Source organism: Brachycentrus maculatus, unplaced genomic scaffold (assembly GCF_059751285.1).
Source record: "Brachycentrus maculatus isolate JH-2025_06_01 unplaced genomic scaffold, ASM5975128v1 h1tg000129l, whole genome shotgun sequence".
In the NCBI taxonomy this organism is placed as follows: Eukaryota; Metazoa; Arthropoda; class Insecta; order Trichoptera; family Brachycentridae; genus Brachycentrus; species Brachycentrus maculatus.
Genome location: NW_028280882.1, coordinates 954,624 through 981,662, shown reverse-complemented (window position 1 = coordinate 981,662; position 27,039 = coordinate 954,624). Strand labels below are relative to the sequence as shown.

At 30.8% G+C, this 27,039-nt stretch overlaps 1 protein-coding gene across 1 annotated transcript in view; it reads right to left on the bottom strand.

The window, feature by feature from the left end:
* Positions 1-27,039, bottom strand: part of LOC148309346 (voltage-dependent T-type calcium channel subunit alpha-1G-like) — a 255,740-nt gene that overhangs the window by 14,486 nt on the left and 214,215 nt on the right. The window contains exons 10-16 of the mRNA XM_088260204.1: positions 24,981-25,095; positions 17,627-17,716; positions 16,168-16,384; positions 14,638-15,304; positions 13,607-13,816; positions 4,808-4,973; positions 598-753 (exon numbers count right to left, since the gene is read on the bottom strand). Of these exons, the coding sequence (XP_088116330.1) occupies positions 598-753; positions 4,808-4,973; positions 13,607-13,816; positions 14,638-15,304; positions 16,168-16,384; positions 17,627-17,716; positions 24,981-25,095 (1,621 nt within the window). The remainder of the gene's footprint in view (positions 1-597; positions 754-4,807; positions 4,974-13,606; positions 13,817-14,637; positions 15,305-16,167; positions 16,385-17,626; positions 17,717-24,980; positions 25,096-27,039) is intronic.

The following is a 27,039-nucleotide window of genomic DNA, read 5'->3' as shown; positions in this document are numbered from 1 at the left end:
TCGAACCTCTATCATTATCCGAAACCACAAATATTTTCTTTTTTGTTGTTCTCTGTTTCAATTCTGAATTCTTATAAATATAATAAAACTCAATTTCATATTGTGGATATTTTAATTTTTGTGCCTATCTTTCTAACTACTTTTATTGTAGGTAGCTATTTCTTTTGACTAAAATATATACAGGATCTTTCATTAAGTGCTTTCTATCTTTACATTTTAATAAAACAAAGTGTGCGTCAGAGATGTAGCATCAACAACAAAATATGGTCGCTATTAACTGTGAAAGTTTGAAACTATTTATTGAAAGACCCTATATATAGTCACTATGTCTATTCCTAATAGCTTACTTATGTAGGGCGCCGTGACAAAATACTAAGCTTGTAAGTGCGCCGCGGGCGCGGGCTGAAAAAGATTGGGAACCCCTGCTTTAAAGTGATATTATACAGTGAACGATGAACGATAATTAGAGTGTTATAATACGAAGGATTCTGTGGCAAAGCTACATTACAAACGCTTCTATTTGACTAATTGTATACACCTTTAGGGCCCATATAACAATACGGACCACACAAATATTATAATATGTATTGTACAAACCTCCGAACTGAAGCCTTCCACCAAGATGGCGACCAGCAAATTGAAAAGAACGTAATTTCCAAACGTCATAAGGGCTACAAAATAGAGTGCAGCCCAGTGGCTAGTCTTTTCCATTCCATTGAATAAAACAATGTTCCAGTCTTCTTGCGTCAATATCTGAAAAACGGGAGGGGTTGTTTAATTCATACGCATTTATGTATTTAAGTAATGTAATATTTCACGTGTCTATATATTAGAATATTTTAAATCTTCACTCAAAACTGGAAGTAACACTATCATTAAATATTGAATAAATAATATAGTAGGGCCCCGCTTTACGGAGCTTCGCTCATACGGTGCTTCCGTAATACTTATGGACATAGGACTTACATATGTACTTCGCTTGTTTTACGCATTTCGGATTATCTGGAAGCTTTTGTGATTAAGCTCCACTTTCTCTGTAAGGCTGTATTCAGAAAATATTAAATTCTGGAGTGTACATTCGTCATATATAATAAAGGATAGAAAATATTTTATGGTAACCAATTTAAGAACGTAAAATTGAACTATTATTTGTACAGCATTAAATGTATAAATTACAAATAAAAAACATTTAGTTTTTTTATGTATGTCCTTAAAATATGCTGCTTTGTAATTTTATTAATAAGCTACATATTTTTTGGACAAAATAATGTTTTCTTCTTCTCCCCGTTATCCACGCTTAATGGTGCATAGATCCCTGCATCGTATTGACACGGTATTATCTTGATCATTAATTGCATGAAAGCAAGGTGATCAGTCCTGCGCTTCAGATACCAATCCAGGGTTGTATCAAATAAATATTTGAGTGAAAAAATACATCATTTTATTTTGAATCCTACTGGGAATCGAACCCGGGACCTTATTCGCGGCTTTACGTGCACCCTTATTTAACTCGAAATTTATAAAATATTTTAAGATACCTATTATTAAACATTTAAACATTAAACATTTAAACATTAAACATTTAAACATTAAACATTTAAATATTAAACATTTAAACATTAAACATTTAAACATTTAAACATTTTTCATTAATTGGTTCGGCAGTCTTTTTGTACAAATATATCTTTAAATTTTTTTACTATACGGTGTTTGAAAATGACGCGGAATGCATTTAAACACGTCTCACAATTGATTTTAAGAAATAGTGGTATTTACCAAGTAAAACATACATTAAAAAAAAGTTAAACTTTTAACAGTTGTACGTATTTCATTTAAAGACATTTTTCGTTAATCTGTTGTATGAGCGGGGTCCTACTTTATTATAAATTAGATATTTTCAAACAATTAACATAAATCTCCAAAATTACACACATATTAAACAGCTTACAGTGTTTTGTGTCTGCTAGTGTAAATATATAAATTAATATATACAGGTGTAGTAATAACAATATATCGGTGATGTAAATAAAGTGTGTTTGTGAGAAGTTGTTTATAAAATTAGTATTAGGTGAGTGTAACAATAGGAGTAGATGTTTTGTTAGATATTTGAACGAGTAAAGCGGCAAGTTAGTGCTGAGCAGAGTTATGGAGTCTCAATTTAACAAGTTATGAGGGAATATTACGAATTAGTGTACTTGATAAAGTAACGTTTTGCAGTCATAATAGATTTACTCATAGGCATAGCAAAAAAAATCAATTAAAATTATTATTTCATTTTTTAAGAACGGTTATCTTAGAAGCATCGTAATATTTTTACAGATTTTTTTATTATTTATATCTATATAAATAATAAATTATTCTTCAAAATTTTATTCATTATAATTTTTTAAAATAATTTATTCTGTTTCATTTATACTTGAAGCACTAGATTTGTGATGTTCCATGTTATAATTAAAATGTAACTTTTTTTTAAAAATCACTATAAATATTTTATTATAACTTAATTATAATGTCTACCGGTTTCGAAGCTAACCGCTTCTTTATCAAGCCTGATTAATACTATTATTATCAGTCTTGATAAAGAAGCGGTTAGCTTCGAAACCGGTAGACATTATAATTAAGTTATAATAAAATATTTTAGCGATTTTAAAACAAAGTTACATTCTATTTATACTTTATTCTGTCTTTACGTTTATAAATGTACCATTCGTTTTGAGTTTATAAAATGTAAATATTTATGAAAATACAACGTTGTCAATCTGGCAAAAAAGCTCTTAAAAGCATACCGGTAAATTTACTTTTATAAATTTGTACGATGTTATTAATTTCAGTAACCGGTTAGTATCAATTAATAAATGAGACTGTCAATTAATAAATTGAAACTCCCTTGAAAACGATTTTTTCAGTGCTATTTTAAAAATCGACATTTGATCTGCAAAAAGTTTCAATCAAGGCATGCATTTGATAAATGGATTTAAAAAAAAAAAAGATTGTTTATTCATATAATCAAGTAACTATTGAATGTACAATTTTAAACAGTATTTTTTAGTAAATAGTAAGTAATTTGTATATATTATCGTCCATACTACTACTGACTATACTGGTCATACTATTACATCATAAGACGCGACTATTTTGAGTTGATTTATTATATTAATATCCTAGTTTTTCAAATGCATTACCCATACTATTTTATCCATTATTTAATGTATTCACATGTAAAAAAATAAAAAAAATCAACAAAACAAAAACACGTTTCTACCATCCTTTCCTATTAGCTAACATTTAGTAAACACATTTCAAAAAAATCTATACTACTTACCCATATTTTATAAATAGTGTTTTATTGCTGTCGTATTTTTCAAATTCTGATAAAAGAATAAATAAATATACAAATATTATCTTACATTTTATGTAGCTCTCCTTTCCATTTAAAAATTAATAATTTTAATTAAACATTCATTCTTTTCATCCAATGTCATACATAATTTTTAAAACAATTTTTCAAATAAGTTTCTTGTTCACCGTAATTACACACACACTCGCGCACACACACACACACACACACACACACCCATATATATATATATATATATATATATATATATATATATATATATATATATATATATATATATATATATATATATATATATATATATATATATATATATATATATATATATATATATATATATATATATATATATATATATAAATATATATATACATATACATATATATATATAAATATATATATATATATATATATATATATATATATATATATATATATATATATATATATATATATATATATATATATATATATATATATATATATATATATATATATATATATATAAATAAACGAGTATATATCATTATTTCAATATGTGACAAAATATAGTAAGAACATAGCACTTGCAATTTTTTAAAATATATGAATATAAATACAAATATTAAAAAGTAGTCAACACATATAGTTTTGCAGACTTCACTTCGTCACTTTGTGTTAGTATCTATACAACTCAAATATAAATATGTTGTCAGTAAATAAATATTATATGAATATTATATCAAGAACACTATTCATTAGTTATGATTGTTAATTCGGTCACATATCGAAATAATATCAGAGATGGATACGAAAAATTACCACAGCAAGAAGTTATAAGGTAATTGGAGGTCCCAAATAAAGGCGCGTTTAGATTATATAGCAGAAAAATCGAGTTATAAAGTTAGATTAATAAATGAATAGAGTTTTATTTTATGTTTATCGGCAATCGATGGATAATTCTGTCCAGCTATAACTATAAGATCTGAATTCTACAATTATATTCGAGTTATAGGTATGGCTGTTTTCAGATAACGCTTTTAAGACGTTGTAGTAGAGTATATCTCGGTTATGTAGCGGTTCTGATATAAAAAAGTAAATGGACCTTGAAGAAATTATGAAGTCCATAATTAAGTATACAAAATTATGAAAATCCGCATAATTTTATCAGTAAGGAATATTCCTATGTACTTATATTCTTGATGTATTTTTAAATTCACTCAGAATTACGAATATGGACTTAGAAATTTCTTTAATTGGAACATCCAATACATATTGAAACGCAAAGGTCTCGAGGAAGAAACAAGAGCACTCCAGTAAAGCTTTATATTATAATGTTAAAGTGTAGTGGACATGCGATGCATGCTCCGATACAAATGAAATTACCTAACATCATCATCAGGTGTTCTACAAATGCGGCCATGCGTTACAATAAGGAAGTTTTACGATTACAAACATGAAAAATAATACCTGAAACACGGTGACCGTCGCCCAAAGGATGTTATTGAAGTGCTTTCGGTCGCACTCGCATCGCGGGTGTTGCGACACTATTTCCGGGCAGGTGCACTCCCTCTCGTTTCCGTTATCGTCGACAAACTTGCAAAACTTACCGCCAAACAGGTACATGCCGAGGATGCTGTGATCGCCATTTTGTAGAGGAGAGACGTCATCACGGGCGGCCATTTTGTGTGAGTGTAAAGGTGTGGGAGAACAAAATGAATACATGATGCGAACAACGAAACATGGTTCTAGTACTATTGGTTAATGTTGTATTAATGGTAATGCAAAGCTTTGAAATGTCTCAATTCTCATTAATTTCTTTGAAAATTAACCTTCTCGACCATGCTCGTAAAAATATTTGACCATTCCTCCGCACCGCTTCTAATAACAACTCGACAGTATAATTATGTATACATATTTTTACAATATCGTTATTTTTAGCTGATGGTTTCAAAGCAATGCCAGTAGGTAGTTCTAGGGATTCGATCGATTGAAAAAAGTTTATAAAAATACAAAAAAATCCTAAGTAGGTAACTTGTGATTTATTCTACTTACTGATCTAAAATACAAGGTTTCTATGAAAAACTAATTCGTCTTATTTGAGGAACTTTTTATTGGCATGACACTCAACTTCGTTTAATTCGAATTGGAATGGAAAATTTGATAAAAATACAAATAAAAAAACAGTAAACAGAGTGAAATTCAAGTCAATGTTTTTTTACGAACAAATATTTAGTGAATTTGTTTGTAATCGAATTAAACAAGTTGTTTGTTTCGGTTATAATTTGTGACCTAGTAGGTGTGTTCATTCATTTTTTTTGGTGACTCTATAGTATGGGAATCGTGTATTTCATAATTTCAGGGTGGGTCTCATGAACCATGTGCTACTATTGTATTTATATGATACTTAGATGGGACAACGAGGGTTGAAAATGTAATTAATACTTTGGACGCTTTAATCGCTTAAATTTGGCCGATTTTATTAATCATTTTGACGCGTAAGTAAACTAAATTTGCCTGATTTTTCATTTAGATGTACAACAAAATAATTCTATTTAATGTCATTCCAGGAAAACTAATTTTATTAAAATAATAAATTAAAACATCTTTTTTTAAATGAAGTGTTCACATGTCCAAAGGATGTTTATTATGGTTATGGTCATACCTATCAGTAAGGTTTCCGACGTCACTGCATGTCCACAGGATTAAGAAAAACCGTGTACCATTTTTTATGCTCTCCTTGTTTTGTTACTAATAAATATTTAAATATATTTATCATACTCAAATAACTATGTTTAAAATCATATTTTTAAACTTCAAAATTTTTTTTTCGAATTACTTGTGAAAAATGGTAATTTTATTTAAAAAAAAAACATAGTACACACGTATCTATGTTACATTAATTCAGGTATTTAATGATTTTCATAACATGTCGAAATTATTAGGTTTTGCGCAGGTTTATGTTTTAAAGGGCTTTGTAGGATTAATGTACGTAGTAGTTATTACAAAGTAAGATTATTTCAAACGAAAACACGTAGGTTCTTATGTTACAATGCTGAATAATTTATATGAAATAATGTATAATTTTATATTTTATATTGCGTGTATCCATATAATGCCGAAAAATAATTTCAAAATAAGTATTGAGTTATACCATACGGTGAGAATATGTAAGAATAGTTGAGGCGTTGACATCCAGCTTTTCATGAATAATGAGTAAAGTAATATTTGAAGTACTTTATGTGTTCAAAATATAGGGTAAAACTTAAAACAAACAGAGGGTAACTCTTCGTGTCAACTATAAAACCGATAATATATCTACCTATATGTATTTAAACGCTATACCGATAATATAGCGTAGTGTTATAACGTAACTCAATTTGTTACGTTATAACACTACGCTACTTTACTGTTCGATTATTATGGACACTGACCGATATTGACACATTTACGAGTATATACAACAAATAGTCGTTTGAACTTGCTACTCAGCGGAAATCGGTTAGTTTATTGATCTAAGTTTTTTACTCGTTATAGTTTACGAGACATACATTGTTTGTATAAAAATAATCGACCTCATTAATAAGCCCACTTAAGTACAAAAGTCAAGTCGCAACATGTCAATTAGGAATGTTTTTATTCTGTTGTAATTACAACGATCATACAGCGTTAAAATAAAAATGGGTTAAGGAGATTCATTGTAATAAAAAGAGTAAAAATCATATGAAGCACAGAGAGAGGTTTTATTGCTTTCATTCTAGGAAAATGTTCAAGTAGAAGAATGCTGGAAATTGTATGGTGTTTCAAGAATGTAGGGGATTGCTTAGAGAAGTGAAAGACAGATTGGCGGCAGTGAGAGCATTCGTGGTATTCATGAATAGTAAAATTGTGAAGGAAGTATTGTATATCAAACCTATCGTGACGATGATTTTTTGTGGATATCATTACTTTATTCTGTACATTTGGAAATTGGTGATTCTTGCATTACGAGGTTGTATATGACGTATTATGTGAGAAGTAATGAAAATATTACTTTTGTTATGTTTTGGGAATAAGGATTTCTTGGAAAATGTATATATTTACAGATTTTGATGATTTTTGTACTGAAAGAAAGTTAAAGAATAATCGGCAAACTTGAGTCAAACCATTGACGAATTGACACGCGGCAAATTAGGGATTCGAAATCCAGGACTTGTTGCTGTTGACAATCTTTGTTGACAGTTGTTGGATCCACGGCGTTTCGGTTTGGGGGCAAAATTCTGCCAGTCGGGTGATGGCGTTCTACCTTGCCTCGGTACGACGTCGAACGAAGGGAACGTCCTCCGCCTGCGATGCACTACAGTATGGACGATCTAGAGTATATACTGAAGCGTTTCAATGAGTGCAAAGATAGCTTCGATGTTAGAATGAATTTTATACAGTGAGTCGTACATGAAGAATGCATCAAAGCGGGGCATATATATACATAGGGAAAATGGACATAATTTCGAAAATTGTTATAAGTAAAAGTAGGAATCAAAATAATTCGTCATGCATAAGAAGAAAAGCATTCAATAATAAAAAAGGTAAAAAATACTCGATCGTTCGGCTCTATTATGTAATAATACTTTTTACTGTACCTTAAATATACGCTATTATCCAAAATGTTACAAAACACCTACCTCGAAGTGGAAATTGTATTGTAGGCGACTCGGAGGTATTTCCCGACCGGTTAGGACTAGAGATTACTGTGTGTGTGGTTAGAGGCGTTACTTGTCACATAGCATTCGGTGTGAGTGGACTAGACTAGCGAGTAGTACGCGAGCGACTCGAGGTTACGGTGTCTGCGTGTGGAAGCGTTAGGCTTCCTAGTGAGATGTCTGTGGAGTGTCTATATATCGCGTGTCGGGCGCCAGGCGCTGTTAGTGGTCAAGCTGCTGATAAACATTTGAAAGGAATACCTGAAACACGGTCACAATAGCCCACAAGAGCGAATCAAAGTTTTTCCTGTCACAATCGAGATCCTCACTGTCTTGTGACCGATCGCAGAACTTGCACCCGAAGAGGTTCATCCCGAGGATGCTACAATGGGGGCAGACCATCCAACAGTATTAACATGTGGGCACAATACGGACTCGGGACAGTCACACACACACAAACAGGGGACACGCAACGGTGTTAGTTGCTAGCATCTTGGCGGTTAAATTTACCCACTATTCAATCGTATAGAGGGACTGCTTTAGGGAAAACACTCGAATAAAGTTATGTGAACTGTCTGTAAGGAATGTCGTCTTTTTCAATTACTTTTAAAAAGCGCATAATCTTATATATTTCCATTAATATTATAATTTTATATCTAATCATGATTAAAAAACCTTTAAAATTATTTAATTTTAGTGCTCAAATGAATGAATCCCTTATTTTACATGTATGTAAAGTAAATAAACGTGAATATGATACCGCAATAATATCTGACTGATATCGTAAGCTCCCCGAAAGTTTAACAATTTTCAGCTTTTTAGTCCTGGTATCGTTTTTATGAAAAAAAACCTTTTTGTTTATAAACATGAAAACAAATACAAATTCTATTAGAACTTATATTATAGATTGCCAAACAGAGATTCGCAAAATATTATGAAAAGAAGCAAAAAGTAGTTCTCTGTCAGTCGAAGGAAAGAATAATATAAATAAATAAAATGAGGGTGAAGGAAAAATGTATGTAAGAAGGTTAATTTTAAATTCGCTTAGTTGATTCGATCGTTTATAATGGTTTCAGTTAGATTTCGTGTGTAGATAGAAAATTAAGAAAGGTGGCTGGAAAATAATATTGCCCCTAAGAAAAATTACGTTTTTTATAGGATTTTTATAAGTTTATACATAGTACCTACCCATTTTAGAAGGTACGAATTTTTCAGAGTTAATTATCATCATAGTATTTAAAAAATAAACGACAAAAATTAATTTTTTCATTCAAAATTATGCATTTATTAATAACACCCTTCTAAAAGGCGAATTCCTGAAGTTTAATTAAAATATTCCTATAATTGTTTGATCACAAATTAATTGTTTTAAAAATAATTTCACAAATTTCTTTTAACAAAAACGTATAAATAAACACTTCTGAGTATTTAATAATTTGGTTATATTAAATTATCTCAGTGATTAAGTATTCAATTAAATTGAGATTTTTCGTTTGTTCATGTAAAAATTCATTTTAAAACGTTTCTCTATTTACAAAAAAAGTGTAAATGTAATTTACGATCGCATTTTTAAAAAATTATTTAAAAAATGATTCAACGCTTTTGATGTCTTTGTCGCGTATTTTATCGGGCATTTGGGAAGTTCCAATTTTCAATAATCAGCAAAATATTTATGAAAACTAATAAAATTTTCGCATACAAAGCTGAAACCCATAAAGTCAACTAACAGACCATTTGAGGGGATCGTAACGAAGTACTTTTACACATAATTATTTTACTGTGAACTCAAGACTAATTAATGATGTATATATGTCTAAATACATATTTATAAAATAAGTTTAAAAAAAAGTTAACAGTGAATCGAATTTCTTATGAAATTAACGTTGATCCGTGCAAATATTAAAAACATATTGCAATCATTTCAAAGTTCTTCAAAGTATAATATCATTAACTTATAAAAAAGAAATGACAAATTTTGAATACTAAAATGTTAGTGAAATTTAATTCACGATTTTTTTTTACATTTCGCTCACTCTTTTCAACAACGTTTAAAAATTTACGTATATCAACGTTTATTAAAAATTTACGTTTATCAACGTTTATTAAAAATCGTCAATTTTCAGTAGTGCGTGTTTTCGGAATGCCCATAAAATGTACTATATCCCAGCAAAAGCGGCATATGTTTAACTTAACATTTACCCGCTACAGGGCAGAAAGTGTTGTTTTTGCATTTTGAAGAAAAGATATTGTTTAATTTACTAAATATTTTTCAAATGGAGGAAATACCTTCAGGTTTTACCTAAAAAGATCTGTTGCACAGTAAAAAGTTCAACAAGTGGCGTGATATTTATTTTTAATACATTTTATTATATTTTTAAACTTAAAAACGATCTCCTGAAAAATCAAGTTTTTTTGAAATATGACGTCATTGAAAGGTGTGGGCGATTTCTTTAAATCTTTTATTTTATAATACATAATATGATTTTAAGTCAAGAATTTATGATAAAACGTATAAAAATAATTCCTTTTTTTCAGATTAGTAAGTAAATTCTAACTTTTGTTCACTTAATTTTACAAAATTAAAATTAATAATAAAAAAGTAGCCAGATAAAAAAAAACTTTTTTAAATAATGTTTGTTTTAGTTCATTGTAAATTAAATTATATTTTAATGATTAACCGATCTTTAGAGTATTCTTAGATCGTTTTATGGTATGTGCTTATTTTCCAGATTACGCGTTTTTTTTACTTGGACAGATTTATATCATAATGATCTTTACCTATTGTGCGATATTTATTTGAGGAGGGTCGATATATGTAATAAAACAGAAAAAAAAAATAATATTATATAAGTGTGTACCTCAATATGGAAACCGAAATGTATAAAAAGTGTTAATATATTTTGTTTAAATCAGTGGTAGTCAACCTGTTCCTATCGCCCACTGTTGAGCGTTCAAACATTCGGTAGTGGTTTTGTTCTACTACTCCGCCCTGAAACTCCCAAATTCTTCAAAATTCTTAGGTAGCAAATACAACTATTATAAATACTTTATGGAAAGATATATATGTAGTGTTATTTTCTTATTTTGTTTTTCCCTTGTGTTTTTTATATTTCCTCATTTGTTATATTTGAAATGTGCTTCTTACCTTATGTTTTTCTCAGTTATTTCTTTTAAATATGCTTCTTATGCCTATTTGTTTACCTGTTCATTGTTTTTATATTTTGCCATGTATTAGTTTTGGTTATTAAAAAAAAACTTTTTTTGTAACTTTATTGTTTGTGTTCCAGTCTTGTTAACCTTAATCCCATGTTCCAAAATGAGAAATAGAAATTACTCATCTGGAATATAATATATATGACTTAAGTATGTATTATGTTTTAAAAAATAAATAAATTGCAAAATATTGTGTCAACAAACTGATATTTTCGTTATAATATATTGAAGAGATAATTTCATTAACTAGATATAAAAATATCATTCATAATTAATTAAATGTGATTTCAGTACTTCTTATTTGTAATTAATTCAATCTTATTTTAATATTTCTTAGTAATAATTAATTGAATATAATTTTCTTAAGAGTAAATTTAATTTACTCGTAATTTCAACTTTCTTTAATACAATTTGAAATAATTTTACAAGACTTTTTACAATACTTTTATGCAAGCAAGTGTTAATTAAAAACCTTTCTTTCGTTCATTTTGACACTATTCTATTTGCGTTTAATTGACTGTAGAACGAATAGCTATTTATAAACTTTAAGTACTTAATTTTCTGTTACAACGATTCAATAGTGGGCGGTCGAAATAAAAAGGTTGACTACCTCTTTAAAGTGACGTGATTCCGTGGATCACGTTTTATTGCCGGTACAGTTTTAAATCAAGTCGCTTGTTGATACCGTGTATTTTGTGGCCCGGCAAATATTAACTCGAGCTAAAGTTCGTCATGGGTGTAGGTTGATTGTAATTAGAGCGAGTGGACTGTTATGGTTCTCGTTAGCGATGATTGATATTTTGGCAGAAGCCGCCATTTTAAAGTAGCGGAGGTAATTCGGTGCAAGGCTGAATGCACTTTGCCCTACTAACATTTTGGCGCCACTTCTATGTTTTGATTACCTTACAGTAGGAGGAACGTACTAAATATGCTGATATCTTCTAAATTTGGTATATAAAATATTTCTTAATACCTATATTAATATATCTTAGTACCTATATTAAATTACCTATATTGATATATTTTAGTACCTATATCGTTTCATTTACGGACAAACGAATTAAAATAACCCTAAATATTTCGTATATAACTTAGGTACAAGTATTTAACCTGCGATTTAGTGATTTTATTTATTTCTTCTTTATTTTACGATAGAGCAAAGATTAAAAAAAAAACAAATATTCAAAAAGTTCTAAGATTTTGTTAACATGGTAAATATGAGGGTTTATACTAATAATATATATTGTATTTTTTTTGTTGAAAGTTTAACTACGATTTATTATTCTAATACATTAATTTATTTACGTGACACAAATAAATAAATAAGGTAGAATCATAGAACGATATTAATAAATGTTGAAGTATTATTTAAATTAAAATACGTAGAATTTCTTATTCCATGAGAATTGAGATAAAAAACACATATGGTACTTAGGTGTTTGAATTATATATCCATATAAGCCTTAAAGTCGGTTTTTGAAAGGATACTTTCAAGTTTAAACGATATTTATACAAGCGTTGCGTTTAAATTAGAACTTTGTTCTAGTCAACTCTGATAGAGTTAGGTTTATCTTCTTCTTCTTACCCTTATTCGCACCCTATGGTCCATAGGGCACTGCATTCCGTACGGAAGCAGTGTTAATTTGATCGTTTATTACATAAGAGCAAGATCAGTCCTGTGCTACTAGTATTATTATTAAAAATCAATTTCTTTATTTTGAATCCCCCTGGGAATCGAACCTGGACCTTAATCATGGCAGCCAAATCCTTTAACCACTACACTATGGAGGCCGCCAGGGTTTTTACTTCCGCGTATTAATTTGTTCAATTGAAAAATTTCACTCATTTTCGGACATGTTCAAGCATGTATTATATTTTTCTGTTCCTGGTACCATACTACTAATACAATACGTTGAATGGTCCCATAAAGGTATTCTTATAACTTAATGTATTCTCATCATAGGGTAATTTTAATTAAATGTTAGAGTGTACAATCACTAATATTTTTTTCACCCCTGCTGGAAATTGAACCCGGGACCTCCAGCTCAGTAGCTAAAAGCTCTAACCACGGAAGTGGACATATAGCACAAACTCATTCATACGATCTAAACTTCAGCACAGTAAGGGACTTTTTTTTGTAGTACGTTTTTTTTGCATTTTTGGACTAAGTAGATTCTAGTTAGTCCAAAAATGCAAAAAAAACGTACTACAAAAAAATGTACCTTACTGTGTTTTGAGTTGGGACAGCCGACATGTGTTCAAATAAACAAAATTTGAGTTTAAACCGCGTCATTTCGAATCGTCTCCTCATATTTACCATGTTATAATTCGAAATAATCATAAAATTCTACTTAAAGAGAAAAAGTGAAAAATATACCTGAAGATGAAAATGAAGAGTACAAGTAGCGAGAAGAAGATGGCCACGTTGTCCATGGTCCTCAGCATCACGAACAGCTGTCTCCTCAGGTTGGGCATGAAACGGACCAGTTTCAAGATCCTCAGGAGACGGAAAGTTCTCAGGACTGAGAGCCCTGAGCTGCCCTGCTGTTCTCTTTCGCCCATAAAAGTCTGAGTCAGCTCAAAAGCGCTGGTGGTCATCAAAAACATACATTAAATTATGCATCGATTTGGCATTAATATTTGGCGATTGAAATTTAAAAATAAAATGAGTTTATTAATGTTAACACGACTAGTTTTGAGAACTACAGATGTTATTACCAATAGGTAAAAATACAAATGAGAACATCAGTAGTTCTGGAAACTGGTGGTGTTAACGTCAATAAACTCAAAAAGTGGTCTTACGAATATACGTTTGTCGCGATTAAGTCAACATGAATTTATTTGTATTTACATACATACATAGTTTTACAAAATAAGTATTTAACAGTTATTTTTATATAAAAATGATTTTTAAAAATCGAAATTTATATTTTTTAATCGTCAGTAGAGATCATATAATAAATTAAATTTGAGGACTATACCCCGTTGAGCTAGCCCTTATTTTAAATTTTGTCTGATTTCAAGTTTAGGAAAGCTTGTAGGAAATTTTACTATCGGCAATTTTACTTTTAATAAATTTCCCTTCAATAATTTTTTTTAATTTAGACTTAAAAACTGAAATGTAATAAATATGATTTACTGTAATTTATTTCATCTACACTTTCAATGGAAAAAATATTATATGTTTTAAACAAAAAATGGATAATTATTATAGCATATTAAACTCGACTTATTTATGCTTATTATATTTTTTCTTGATTCTAAATTAAAGTTAGTCGTTTCAATCGTGATAATTCGGAAGACATGTAAAATATATTGTCTTATTATTTGTGAGTCTTGAATTCTAATTTTTACCATAATACCAAAAATATCTTGTCAAATACCGACTCGTATGAAATTAGATCTTACCTTAAAACTACAATCACTCCATCGAAAACATTGAACCCATTTGCTATGTATCCAAAAGGTCCTTCCGCAATTACTTTCAGTAACATCTCAACAGCAAATATTGCAGAAAACACAACATTGCTGATTTCAACTATTACTGTCAGTTCTTCAGGCTGGTTGTGGTATTCGATTCCCATGGAGAGGGTGTTGATTAAAATAGCCAGCAAGATCCCTTGCTGAAAGTATTTATGCTCGACTAGTTTCTTCACCCACTTCCTCGAAAATCCCAAGATTCCCCCCAAAAATCTGTAGGTTCTTATGATGACTTTCATCAGTCCGGAGCGTTGTTTCTTCTCCTTTTTTTGAACAAACCCTATTTCGAACTGCTGCATGTCCCCGCAGCACGAAAAGTCTTCATCTAGTAGCAGTTGGTTTGCTGGAGGAAGTCGCGGAGATTCACAGGGTATGGTTGTCGGTCCTGGTAAGGCGGTGATGTTCCTTTTGGTTATTCCTTTGGTGAGGGAATCGAAAAAGGAATCTAGAGCAACTTGTCCTGTCGGCAGGGCAGCGGACAGAGCTCCAGACAGGGCGAGGAGTTCTTGACAAGTCATGGCAGCGTCGCCAAGGCCTCCTAGATCCGAGTTAGGTGCTGGAACGTTTGCGTTCGGTTGCCATATATTTCCGTCACCTAAAAATCAATCATATCATAGTCACATATGTTTTTTTTTCAATGCATTACTTGCAATGCATTACTTGTCTTTACACAAAACCAACATCTGTATTTTATTTATAGTAACGGCACACAGTTATTTAGTAATATATCCAAAATTAAACATGGTTACTGGATTGAATTATACTTTTATTTACATATATAATATGAAAATATGTGACGCGTTTCGTTTTATTAAGGCATTATCAAACAATAATAATGTATTAATAAGACGAAACGCGTCACATATTTTCATTATATATGTGTAAATATAAGACGAATTCAATCAATAACCTTGATTAATTTAGGATATATTACCCAATGATCTGTAGTTTGGTTTAGTTTTACATCTAGGAATATTAAAAAAATCCCGTTATAAATATTACCGAAATAACTAATCTCCTTATCATTCATCGTTCACTTTGTGTAATACCACATAAAAACCCTACTTCTCGATTACCGGTTTCGGAATAACCATTTCATCATCATGTCAATGTGGAGAATATATAGAGGATGCAAACCATACGTTCTTTCAGTATCCGCTCACAACAGAGAAGGAGTACTTTCTAAATAGCTTAACACTGGCAGTATCCATCCTTCTTGAATTCATTTGCACTTGGCAGGAATCGAACCCGCGACGCCAGTTTCGCAGTCGAGCGTCTACCCAACTACGCCACGGCGCCTATCGATGGAACCTGATGATTTAATCGTTATTCTGAAAACGGTAATCGTGAAGTAGAGTTTTCAAGTGGTATTACACTGAATGAACGATGAATGATAAGAGTGTCATTTTATCACACCACAAAGTTAACACAGCATTAAATATATTAAAATCTGCTGACCAGTCTGCGTCATCTTCTCGCTGGAGCAGACGTTCCTCTCTCCCTGCGCGGGCGGTGGCGCCGCCGGGGGCGCCACGGTGGCGGAACTCCCGGCCCCCGTGCCGCTGCCCAGGCTGCCGCAGTCGGCCCCGTGGAGCACCACCACGTCACTAAACATCACCGAGGAGCGCCGCCTACCCAGCGATGGAGGAGACAGCAGCGCCAAGCCAGACGCGTTCTAATAGGAAGAAATAGTGTGTTAATACATACAACTATCACGTTTTTGGACATAAAACCACAAAAATTAACTTGACTAATTGATTATAACTTAAAAAAATAATAAAAACACATTGAAATGCCTTGTGTCGGCCACAGGTGGCTGACACAAGGCATTTCAATTGCGTCTCGTCGGCCACCGGAGACTTCGGGCGTTTGTGCACCACACGGAATTTTACCGTCCGGTACTTAGTTAGCGTTTTAACCGTCCGGCAGTCCGGTTTTGAAAAATGAAAACAACTACGACAGTTTAGCGTGATCGAATTTACGCTCAACGTGTTCACGCACCGATCAAGAGCACAGATCCGAAGAAATATGGACAAAAGCACAAGCCAATCCTAGCCAATCATCGTTTTAAAACACTAACTGACGTGCCGAACGCAAAAAATCCGTGTAATACCGGGTAGTGGACAAGCGCCCTAAAGCGCGTACGTATATAGGTAGTAAGTAGCTAACATTTTTTAAGAAAAATAGATATGTTTGAACATATTTTTTTCTTCTTAATTTTTACATCATTTAACTAACCAGCACATCACTTTACCCGAGGGGTAGGTTAAGAGATAGAGAGAATAGACGCCACATTCATGCATCTCTTCACACATACCCGCCTATTATTTCGACTCCTAATCTGACCACATTCAAGTATTTGACATGCTTGATCGTGCAAAGTTTTCCTCGCTTCCTTCTCTGCTTCTATTTCCAGCCACATTCGCCTCGTAAATTTGTTTATGATGCAATTTATCCATACAACCCGCTCCATTATCCCGTTCCCTTCCATTATCCATAAAGTCATTAAAGAAATAAACTAAGTATAAATAGTTATTAATATTTATAAATGAATAATGGAGGTGGGTAGATCTGAATTAGATCGCATCATGTATTTGTTAACATGTCATAATCAATTTTCTTTCAAAGATTTTTATAAACAAGCATTGTAAAATGTGCCTTTGGCACGAGAAAACTTAGTAAGTAAAACTTATTGTTGTAATTTGTAATTAGGTGTATATTGAAAGCTGTCCCACCACATTCCCAGATCTGATACAGAAGCAGATATCTAGGCTTCTTGATAGACCTTCTCTAGCAAAGATTTTTTTTGTACTAAGTTGTGAAACTGATTGAAAATGAGAAACGAAATTGTATCCCGATGAAATTAAGTGTATGATGAAATATAAATAATTAATAAATATATAATACAAGCGCTTACGTCATCAGGTACACATATGGAGGCTGCTCGAAGGAGGGGTCGCGGAGAAGGGGGTTCCTCCAAGCACTCACTCTCTATTGGCTGACACAACTAGAATTACGTACAACAAATGTTAAAGTTCATCGGTGTTCTGTTGAAAGTTCAGCCTAACCGCTAATAATGATAAGGTCATGACAGTTGAGAGGGCTTTGGCAATCAGCTACTAATTGCTCAAAACGCGATTGACGATATGGATATAAATGTTTTCACTTTCAAATTAAAGTATCTTAATTTTTTATTTGAATAAGAATAAAATCTTTTTTAAATTTCAATTCAAATTGAATAAATTAAAATATATTTAAGTACTCTTTATTAAAATCTATTGTGACACATGTTTTGATGCATTTCGCATCATTGTTAAACATACGTTGTCCATAGTTGACCTATTTAATAGACTTTTAAGTGGTATTACACAAAGTGAACAATGAATGATAAGGGGATTATAATTTTATATTCGCATGTTTGAAAATGATGCGGAATACATCAAAACGCATGTCACAATAGATTTTAAGAAATAGTAGTATTTACGAAGTAAAATTTAAATAAAAAATGGATAGATTTTACCATAAGGTGACTGCCGAATAAATAAGTGAAATTTTAGAAAATGATAAATAAATCCAGATATTAATTTATATACGAATAAAAATATTTACAACATTTTGGATGTGTCCAAATCATTGTTCAGAATCTGGGTTAATCCACTTAGGAGTTCTCCACTCTTTAATTTATGGATACATCAAAAATGTTGTGTATAAAATAACTGATCAAATTATAAGCTTTATAAAAATTTGAAAATCATGTTTTCAGGCGTCTCCCTATATTTTAAATAATTCGGTTAGGATATTTCATAATAAAAAAAGGTCTCTGGTTAATGAAAGCTTACTTAAATCAACCATAGTTATTACATTCGTATTTAAAAAATATTTTGTTAATCAAATGTTAAAATTTATTTCTAGACTAAAATAAAAATAAAGCTTGATACTAATATTCATAAAAAAAATACTTAAAATAATTATATATTTGCTGATTGTTTACAAATTTGATAATTCTTAAAAAAACTTAAGGATATTCATAAATACTTAGTTCAGAAACGTGTCATAAAAATACAAGAAAATGTAAAATTCATAATTTTTTTTGCTAAGTAAAACTAGGTTGTTGAAGAAAATAATCTCATTGCGACCATTTTAAAGTATTCATATTGCGGTAGTTAAATTTCATCACCTGGTTAGTGCGACAAATTGCATTGTGGAGTGTTTTCAAAGGTGTATTAGGGTTTTTATTTTTCACGGTTGAATGTATTTGAAGCATTAAGGGTCACGTCGCACATTAACACAAATTAAATTTGATTTGGCCGCTCATATTTTTGTATAATATAATTTAAATAACGAGTTCAGTGTGTTTGTAGTTAGTATCATGAACTCGGAATCAGAGTTTTGTGGAATAATTTTATTCATTTATTTCGGCAGTCTCTTTGTGATTATATCTAACCATTTTTAATAAATTTACATGGTAAATACCACTTTTTCCTCAAATCTATTGTGACACGTGTTTTGATGCACAGGGCATCATTTTCAAAAAGCCTCTTGGGGAGTTGTTTCCTTGGGTCGTTGAAGTATGGAGAGCGGGTAAAAGCTGTTACTTTTTTTATCAGTGATATCTTAGACAATTGAGGAGAGGCTTAAGTCATTGTTACATGTTATTTGTGGGTTCCAGATTATAGGTATTTAAAAAATATTTATGAATTTCTATTGTTTGAAAATGTAGCATTTTAGAAATTTTCGTATGAATAATTTTATAATTCCTGAAGCATCTTTTATAAATATAAATAACGATCAAGTTAACACTGCATTGATCGGATTCGGTGCTTTTCACTGTTCGGATAAGGGTCTGAAAAACAACGAGGTATTCAGTTTTAGAAAAAAAGAAATGCAGTACTTAGTAAACAGTTTTTTTGGGGTATATAAAACCAAAGTTAGTATTTTAGTTTTCTATTTATTACGCCTATCCGTATCCTTAAATTAATGTTAAAAAATGTTTACAGTATATATAAGCTATAATAAATGAAATTGTATGGTATACGTTATGGCAATACAAACAATGGCTGTCAGTTATTTATTGTTACATCCTAGAGTGATAATAAAAGAAATTATTGTTCGCATTCACCACCAACTGAAGTATAAAAGTATAACGTAATATTTTAATAAAGTTCGCGCGTGCAAGGTGGTCCTAAGAGGCTCGCTCATAAGGCCTTCCTGAACGAGTTCCGGCTGAAAAAGAGAGTCGAAATGAGTTTGAATATTAAATTTCTTTCAAATTTCAGTATATATGAAATATTTAAACGTCTAAACTCAAATACCTAACAAGGCAATTAGGGCGAAAGCCTTAATATATGTACGCACTGCTGAAGTCAAATTAAACACGTTCCTACGCGAGAATAAACCTACCCCAATATACCACTTATATTTATACATACACACATATATATTTTGTATATATATATATATATATATATATATATATATATATATATATATATATATATATATATATATATATGTATATGTATATGTATATATATATATATATATATATATATATATATATATATATATATATATATATATATATATATATATATATATATATATATATATATATATATATATATATATATATATCAACATAAATTCAGCCACTCGTCGCTGTGGCTCTAGGTTCTAGTCTCAGTACTTAACTTAAGGCGATTTTTGAAAGTCATCGGAGAAGATGCATTTTTCACATGAAGAGGTAATCCAGCCATTTAATAGTCTAGCCGCTTGGGCAGAAACGGAATTTGAAGAATGATGTGCCATTAGAAATTAAAGGAATGTAAAGTGCTTTCTCCTGAGAAGAATGAAGTCACAGACTTTTAACTGAGTACTTGCTACATTTTTCCCTATTTAAAATTATTAGGGTATAATTCTGTTAATGCTTTGAAAAAAATATATCTCAATCTTTAAAATCGAATTTAAATGGTTAATATCACTATTTATAAAAATCTATTAACACACGTGTTTCGATGCGTTCCGCATCATTTTCAGAAAATGTAAGAACTAGGTGAAAAAGTATCATTTATATAAATAAAGTATAACACAAAACAATCATTAAATTCCATGATAGTGTAAACCCAGAATAAGGTAGGAAAAATAATTTAAATCACAAAAATTAAAATCATAAAATAATCAAGATAACAGTGGTATATGGTAAACATGTATAAATAAAACTGCGACATTGTTTTGGTTTCCAGAAAGTAAACAAGAATCAGGGAATATAAATTATATTACATTTAAGAATTTTTCGAGTAATCTAACCATAAAATAAATAAATGGCACATAACAACGATAACGTAGAAATCCTAAAAATTATTAAAAAGAAAATAAATATTATAAACTGCAAAATTAGAAACAAAAAAATCATAAAAATAATAATAAATCCAATATAATAATGACTAAAGCCTTTCCTGAAAAAAAAATAATGTAAAAATAAAAAAATCAATAAATATATATGGAACATCACCAACATCGTCCTTTAAGGTCCCAAGTAGAATACTTATTTACTTTATATTAACAAAAAAAATTGACTAAGCTTCACATACGGTGTTTGAAAATGATGCGAAATGCATCGAAACACGTTTTAAAATAGATTTTAGGAAAAAGTGGTAAAAATAAGTGAAATTTTAATTTAAAATGAGTAGACATTATCAATCAATTTATAAAAATGAATAATTTTTTAATGAGGTAGGAACTATTAATCCACGATGTCGAAAGTTGAAATTCGTAACATCGTGCTTTGTTGCAACGACTAAGTCAAAGAGGTCAGCATTAATTAATTTAGCATTGTTTGGGACCACACAAACCGCCACCTGAGACCCAAGAACAATTAACATCCCTCAGGCAAGATCTTCAATGGCTGTATTCTCTGAACACGTTAACCTAATTAGTTAAGCCGTGATAGAAAGTCCATACAAATCGTACAAACGTACTATAGGATCCTTTCCTCTCATTTCCTACCCTTATCCATTTGAAAGAATCATATTCTTTAGTAAATTTGTCTCTCAGGACTCGTGTACTAAAAAAACCGGAACAAACGTATCCTGAATAGTCATGTTTATCTATATTTTCAAACATAATTTGATACGGTATTTACCAATATAAATATATTATTTATTGACAATTGTCTCAAATAACTTTTTTTAACATCTCAGCATAGATGAAGAAAAATATGAGAGTCCCCAGAATGACCACATTTACTGGGCTCATGACCGTCATAGGCTAGTTTAAGTGATCACTTTACACACGTGCAACATGATTGACAACCACACTACCCAAATTCTTGAAAATTGATAGTAAATTTTAATAAATAAATAATAATAATAAATTATTTAAATAATTCCGGTAATTGGAGATAATCCAAATTTGTGAACAAGTATTTCAACATACTCATAATATTGTCTCGAATAACGTTCAGATGTGTGAAAACGTCATCTCTTTGTATCTTAAAAAAATACTAAAACGAAAAAATGTACGTCTCATTGATAACATTAAAAATTAAATATTTTTTTCAAAACGTGTTCTTTAAAAATAATATTCATATTTATTCCACGTAAAAAGAAAAAAGCGAGGAGTTTTTAAGGATATTATTTTCTAAGAAATAACTTCAAAGTATAATTCCAAAAAAATGTTACTTTTAGTCAATATAATAATTAACCGTAAGTTTACAAATTATTTTAAATAATAAACATATTTTGGTATTGCTTGTGAGAAGCTTACAGAAAAGCCATTAGGTTTATAAATGCTCCCAGTCTAAAGTCGAACGCGATTCAGAAAAATAACCTGTTAAAAATGATTAATTTAATTATACCTATTCAAATTTATTTTTATTTTCATTAAATTAGGATATTTTGTCTATAATAATTTAATCACAGCTCGTTTATTTAAATCAATCAAATGATTAAGTAAATAAAGATGGTATAATTTGGCTATAAAAGTTTTCTCAATACTTATCATATATTAGTTGTTTTATAGTAAATTAATAGTTTTTATTCTATGAACGTTGAAAATGATCACGTCAATAAATAATAAGCACATATTTATCCCATAAATGCAAAAAAAGGTTTTATATTTGTGTCCTCGGCACCCAGTGAGGGCACATTATCATAAATTGTAATTAGCTTTTATGTGTATGATTATAAATAAACTCAATTTTTTTATTTTTTTTTATTTTATTTTATTGGAAGGAAGAACAACAGTTACAATATATGATACATACAGAATACAAAAATAAAATCATGAGTACCAATTATAGTTCTTCACAACTATACATAAGAGAGGTCTATATTAAGGAAGAGACATGAGACAAGGATGGGATAAAGAGAAAAGGAGATGGCAGTGATAGGAAAAGAAGAAAAGGAAAGGACAGGGAATAGAATTACTTTTTTAGGTTTATAAGATTTCGAACAATTTAGCTTTGAATTTTGAAAGATTGGAGTAGAACATATCAAGGTGGGTACAACATTCATTAAATTGCAAAGTCATGATCCACTGTTGAGTTTTTGAAACTAAAGGCATTTTTGTAAAAACAACTATCATTTTTTATTGTACGTATAAATGTCGTGAAAAATCTCAATAATTTCAATAAAAATTGCAGTTACGAAGACTGTATTATGTATTTATAATACAAATACATAATACAGTCTTCATTACTGCAATTTTTATTGAAAATTTGTATGTCTACAAACATATCGCTAATTTTATGAGAATAATATAAACTTGTAATTTTAAAAAAATATTACCATGATTGGATAGATGTGCTGATCTAACGGCCTCTATGGGCGTGCGACATCTCAACAGGTAAGATGAGTTATTCTGCTGGTTTGAAGAGGTTTTGGTAATTCAGCATGCCTATCGTTAGACTGGGAACGTTTTCTCCCTCCCTCTCTACTGGTAAATATCAGAAATACTAAACAACGCCTAAAGATGGAATTTCAAGCTGCTGGTGGGTAAATATTGATTTGTGGGATGAAAAGTAAATAAGTTTATAGACAATATTATTATTAGACATCAAAGCGAAACTTGACTGAAGTCTAATGATTATATATTAACACGAAAATAATTATTAATCCACTGAAAATGAAAGTATTTATTATTAAAACAAACGTAGAAAAATATTTAAAATATTTTTCGTCCATATTGTAGTGGAATATTACGACGCATTTAATGATCAAGAAAACACTCATTTTATACGATGTAGTTCCCTATGCACCATTGGGTATGGAACGTGATCACTTAACCTGCGTACAATAGGTAATAAGCACTGTAAATACCCAGACATTCATATTCTTTCATTACATTAATTGATACGGCAGTCACTTTGTGGTAAAATCTATCCATTTTTAATTAATGTTTTACTTAGTAAATACCACTATTTCTTAAAATCTACTGTGACACGTGTTTCGATGCATTCCGCATCATTTTCAAACGCCGTACGTACATAAACACCTTACGATGTTTGAAAATGATGAGGAATGCATCGAAACACGTGTCACAGTAGATTTTAAGAAATAGTGGTTTTTACTACGAAAAACGTAAAAGTAAAAATGGATTAATTTTACCACAAAGTGACTGCCGAATTAATAAATGAAATCATCAAATTACCTTTAATAGTTTTCTTTATATATTTATGATTCACAAAAAAAATAAAAACATTACAATAAACGAAATACAGTGCAATACAAATAGTTTTGACGTTTTTCATCAATTAGATGGGAACACAACAAGCTTACAGAAACAATAAAGGTGCAGGTTAAACACATAAGTATATAAAGAACCGAAATTTGGTTGTAAAAAAAGGGTAATAACAATTAAAAGTAATGAAGTAAGAAAAATAAAAATAAAAATTAGAAGTAAAAATTAAAAGTGAAATTAAACTATGCTACATAAGGTACAAAATTCAAGACTCCACCAGATTGGTGAAATTGATTTCACCAATCCGGTAATAGTCCTCTTGTATTTCTCCGTGCCATCATTAAATATGTCGATGGTCACACTCAGTATTATCAGTATTTTCTAAATTATTATACAATCTTAGCATCCTAGAAATGGAGTTAAAGTGTGCCATATTATTGTTATATACATACTGGGAGAGAAAATGTGTTGTGAAAATGTTGGTATTATTTTTCGATAGTCTTATATTTTTCCAACAAATAAATAAATTTCTGAAACAAACCAACAAATAGCAGAGTTTCTAAAGTATGAGATAATGAGAATAATTTTCTTACCATTTTCATCCTAGGGCAGCAGGGATGATGCTGGCGCGGCCGGCCGCCCAGCGCGAGCGTCTCGCAGCCCTTGTCGCGCGCCTCCTGGCGCTGCTCGCGCCTGTATTGGTACAGCCTGTTAGACAGCGGGCAGAGAGAACAGAATGAAAGGAAACGGCAACCAAAAGGCAGACAGGCTCAGAGACAGGTGAACAGATATTGTGGAAATCTCTAGAAGCTTACAGATGCAAAGTAATACGACTACCAATAAAAGTACCTAAGCTTCAAGTATGTACACAACAGAGATCTTGTAACCAAGGCTGTGAAGTCGGAACACTTCGCTCACTCCTTTCAAGAACGTCATAAATCAAAAATTGTAAATTTTCAGTTATGCATGTTTTCGGAATGCCCAGAAAATGTACTATATCCCAGCAAAAGCGGCAGATTTTTAACTTAATATTTAACCGCTACAGGGCAGAAAGTGTTGTTTTTGCATTTTGAAGAAAAGGCATTGTTCAATTATTTTTTTCAAAAAACTAAATATTTTTCAAATGGAGAAAAGAACTACAGATTTTACCTAAAAAGATCTGTTGCACAGTAAAAAGTTCAGTAAGTGGCTTGATATTTATTTTTAATACATTGTATTATATTCTTAAACTTTAAAAACGTTCTCCCGAAAAATCAAGTATTTTGATTTATGACGTTCTTGAAAGGAGTGAGCGACTTGTTGTGCACTACCAGTCAGTATGCTGGCATACCGACCGCAAAATCTTGGCGACTAAGGAAATTTTACATTCGCACTCATTGGCGGTTTAAACCACGCTACCATCCGTGGTGGTTCATATTATAAAGATACTAAGTGTGATATCTACAAATCAGTAAAGAAAACTTTTTGTAATGACTTATTTCTTATAATTTCTGTACAAATTTACTGACGACACTTGACCGAAGATGTACCTGTAAGGATAGAATTATCCTTTTGATTGAAATATCAACTAAAATCAGTTAGAAATCAAAACTTTACATCCCAGGTATAATGTTTTATTGAGTTATTTTTTCAAGTTTTCTTGTTAATTTATCACATTTCTGATCTAGACACACGATAAAATACGTGCATAATAGTTATATGTACCATATTTATTAGTACATATAACTATTATGCACGTATTAAAAACAGTAAAAGTTTTAATTTTATTTTTGTAACTCGGTTGAATTTTAACGCCTTTGACGCTTCAAAGTATGAGTAACACGCGAGCGTGATTATGATTGGTCGGACTGATTTTTACCACAAAAATCAAACTGTTAAGTGCGTGCTACCTTATTCTGCATTTCAAAATGATTTCTATGTTTGTTCTCGTTTGTCAGGTGCAAAATATTAGCGCCTCATTGTTTGACAAACCATATTACCTCCCCTCAGGGCGGGGCTACATTCTTACTTGCGGGGAAACATTCAATTAGTGTATTTGTATACATATTTTGAAGAAAAAAACTGATATGCGGATGGGTTAACTAGGGCTGTGTTATGCACTGCCAGTTCAACTTTCAGCGATAGGTTTTATTTGCAATAACTGCCTTTCAATCTGTTTTCAGCATTCACTCTACTTTCCATTTATTTATCAATCTTTCCATCCCTAAAAATGATACTTCCCAAATATACGAAATCGTCTACCCGTTCCAAATTATTAACAAACTTACAAACTAACCCACCATCACGCCGCTTCCCCGCATGGGTAGGTAGAGAGAATAGAACGCCACAACACTCTGTCTTTGCAAACATTCTTCGCCTCTTCCACGTTCATGCATCTCCTCATACATACCCGCCGATTATTACGACTCCCAACCTGACCACTTTTAAGTATTTTGCATACCTGATCGTGCCATAATTTAAAAGAAAAATATTTATTCTATAAAATCGCAGAAGCATCCTCCATGTTCTGTGGCCCGTTAGAATCTATCGGCCGTTAAGACCCTCGAGATAACAGAAGTATGAATAATCATTAAATTAAATTACTGAAGATCGGCTTGGGAAGCCATGGGTCAACGCCTCCCGGGGACCCTCGGTAAACAATTCAATTAGCAC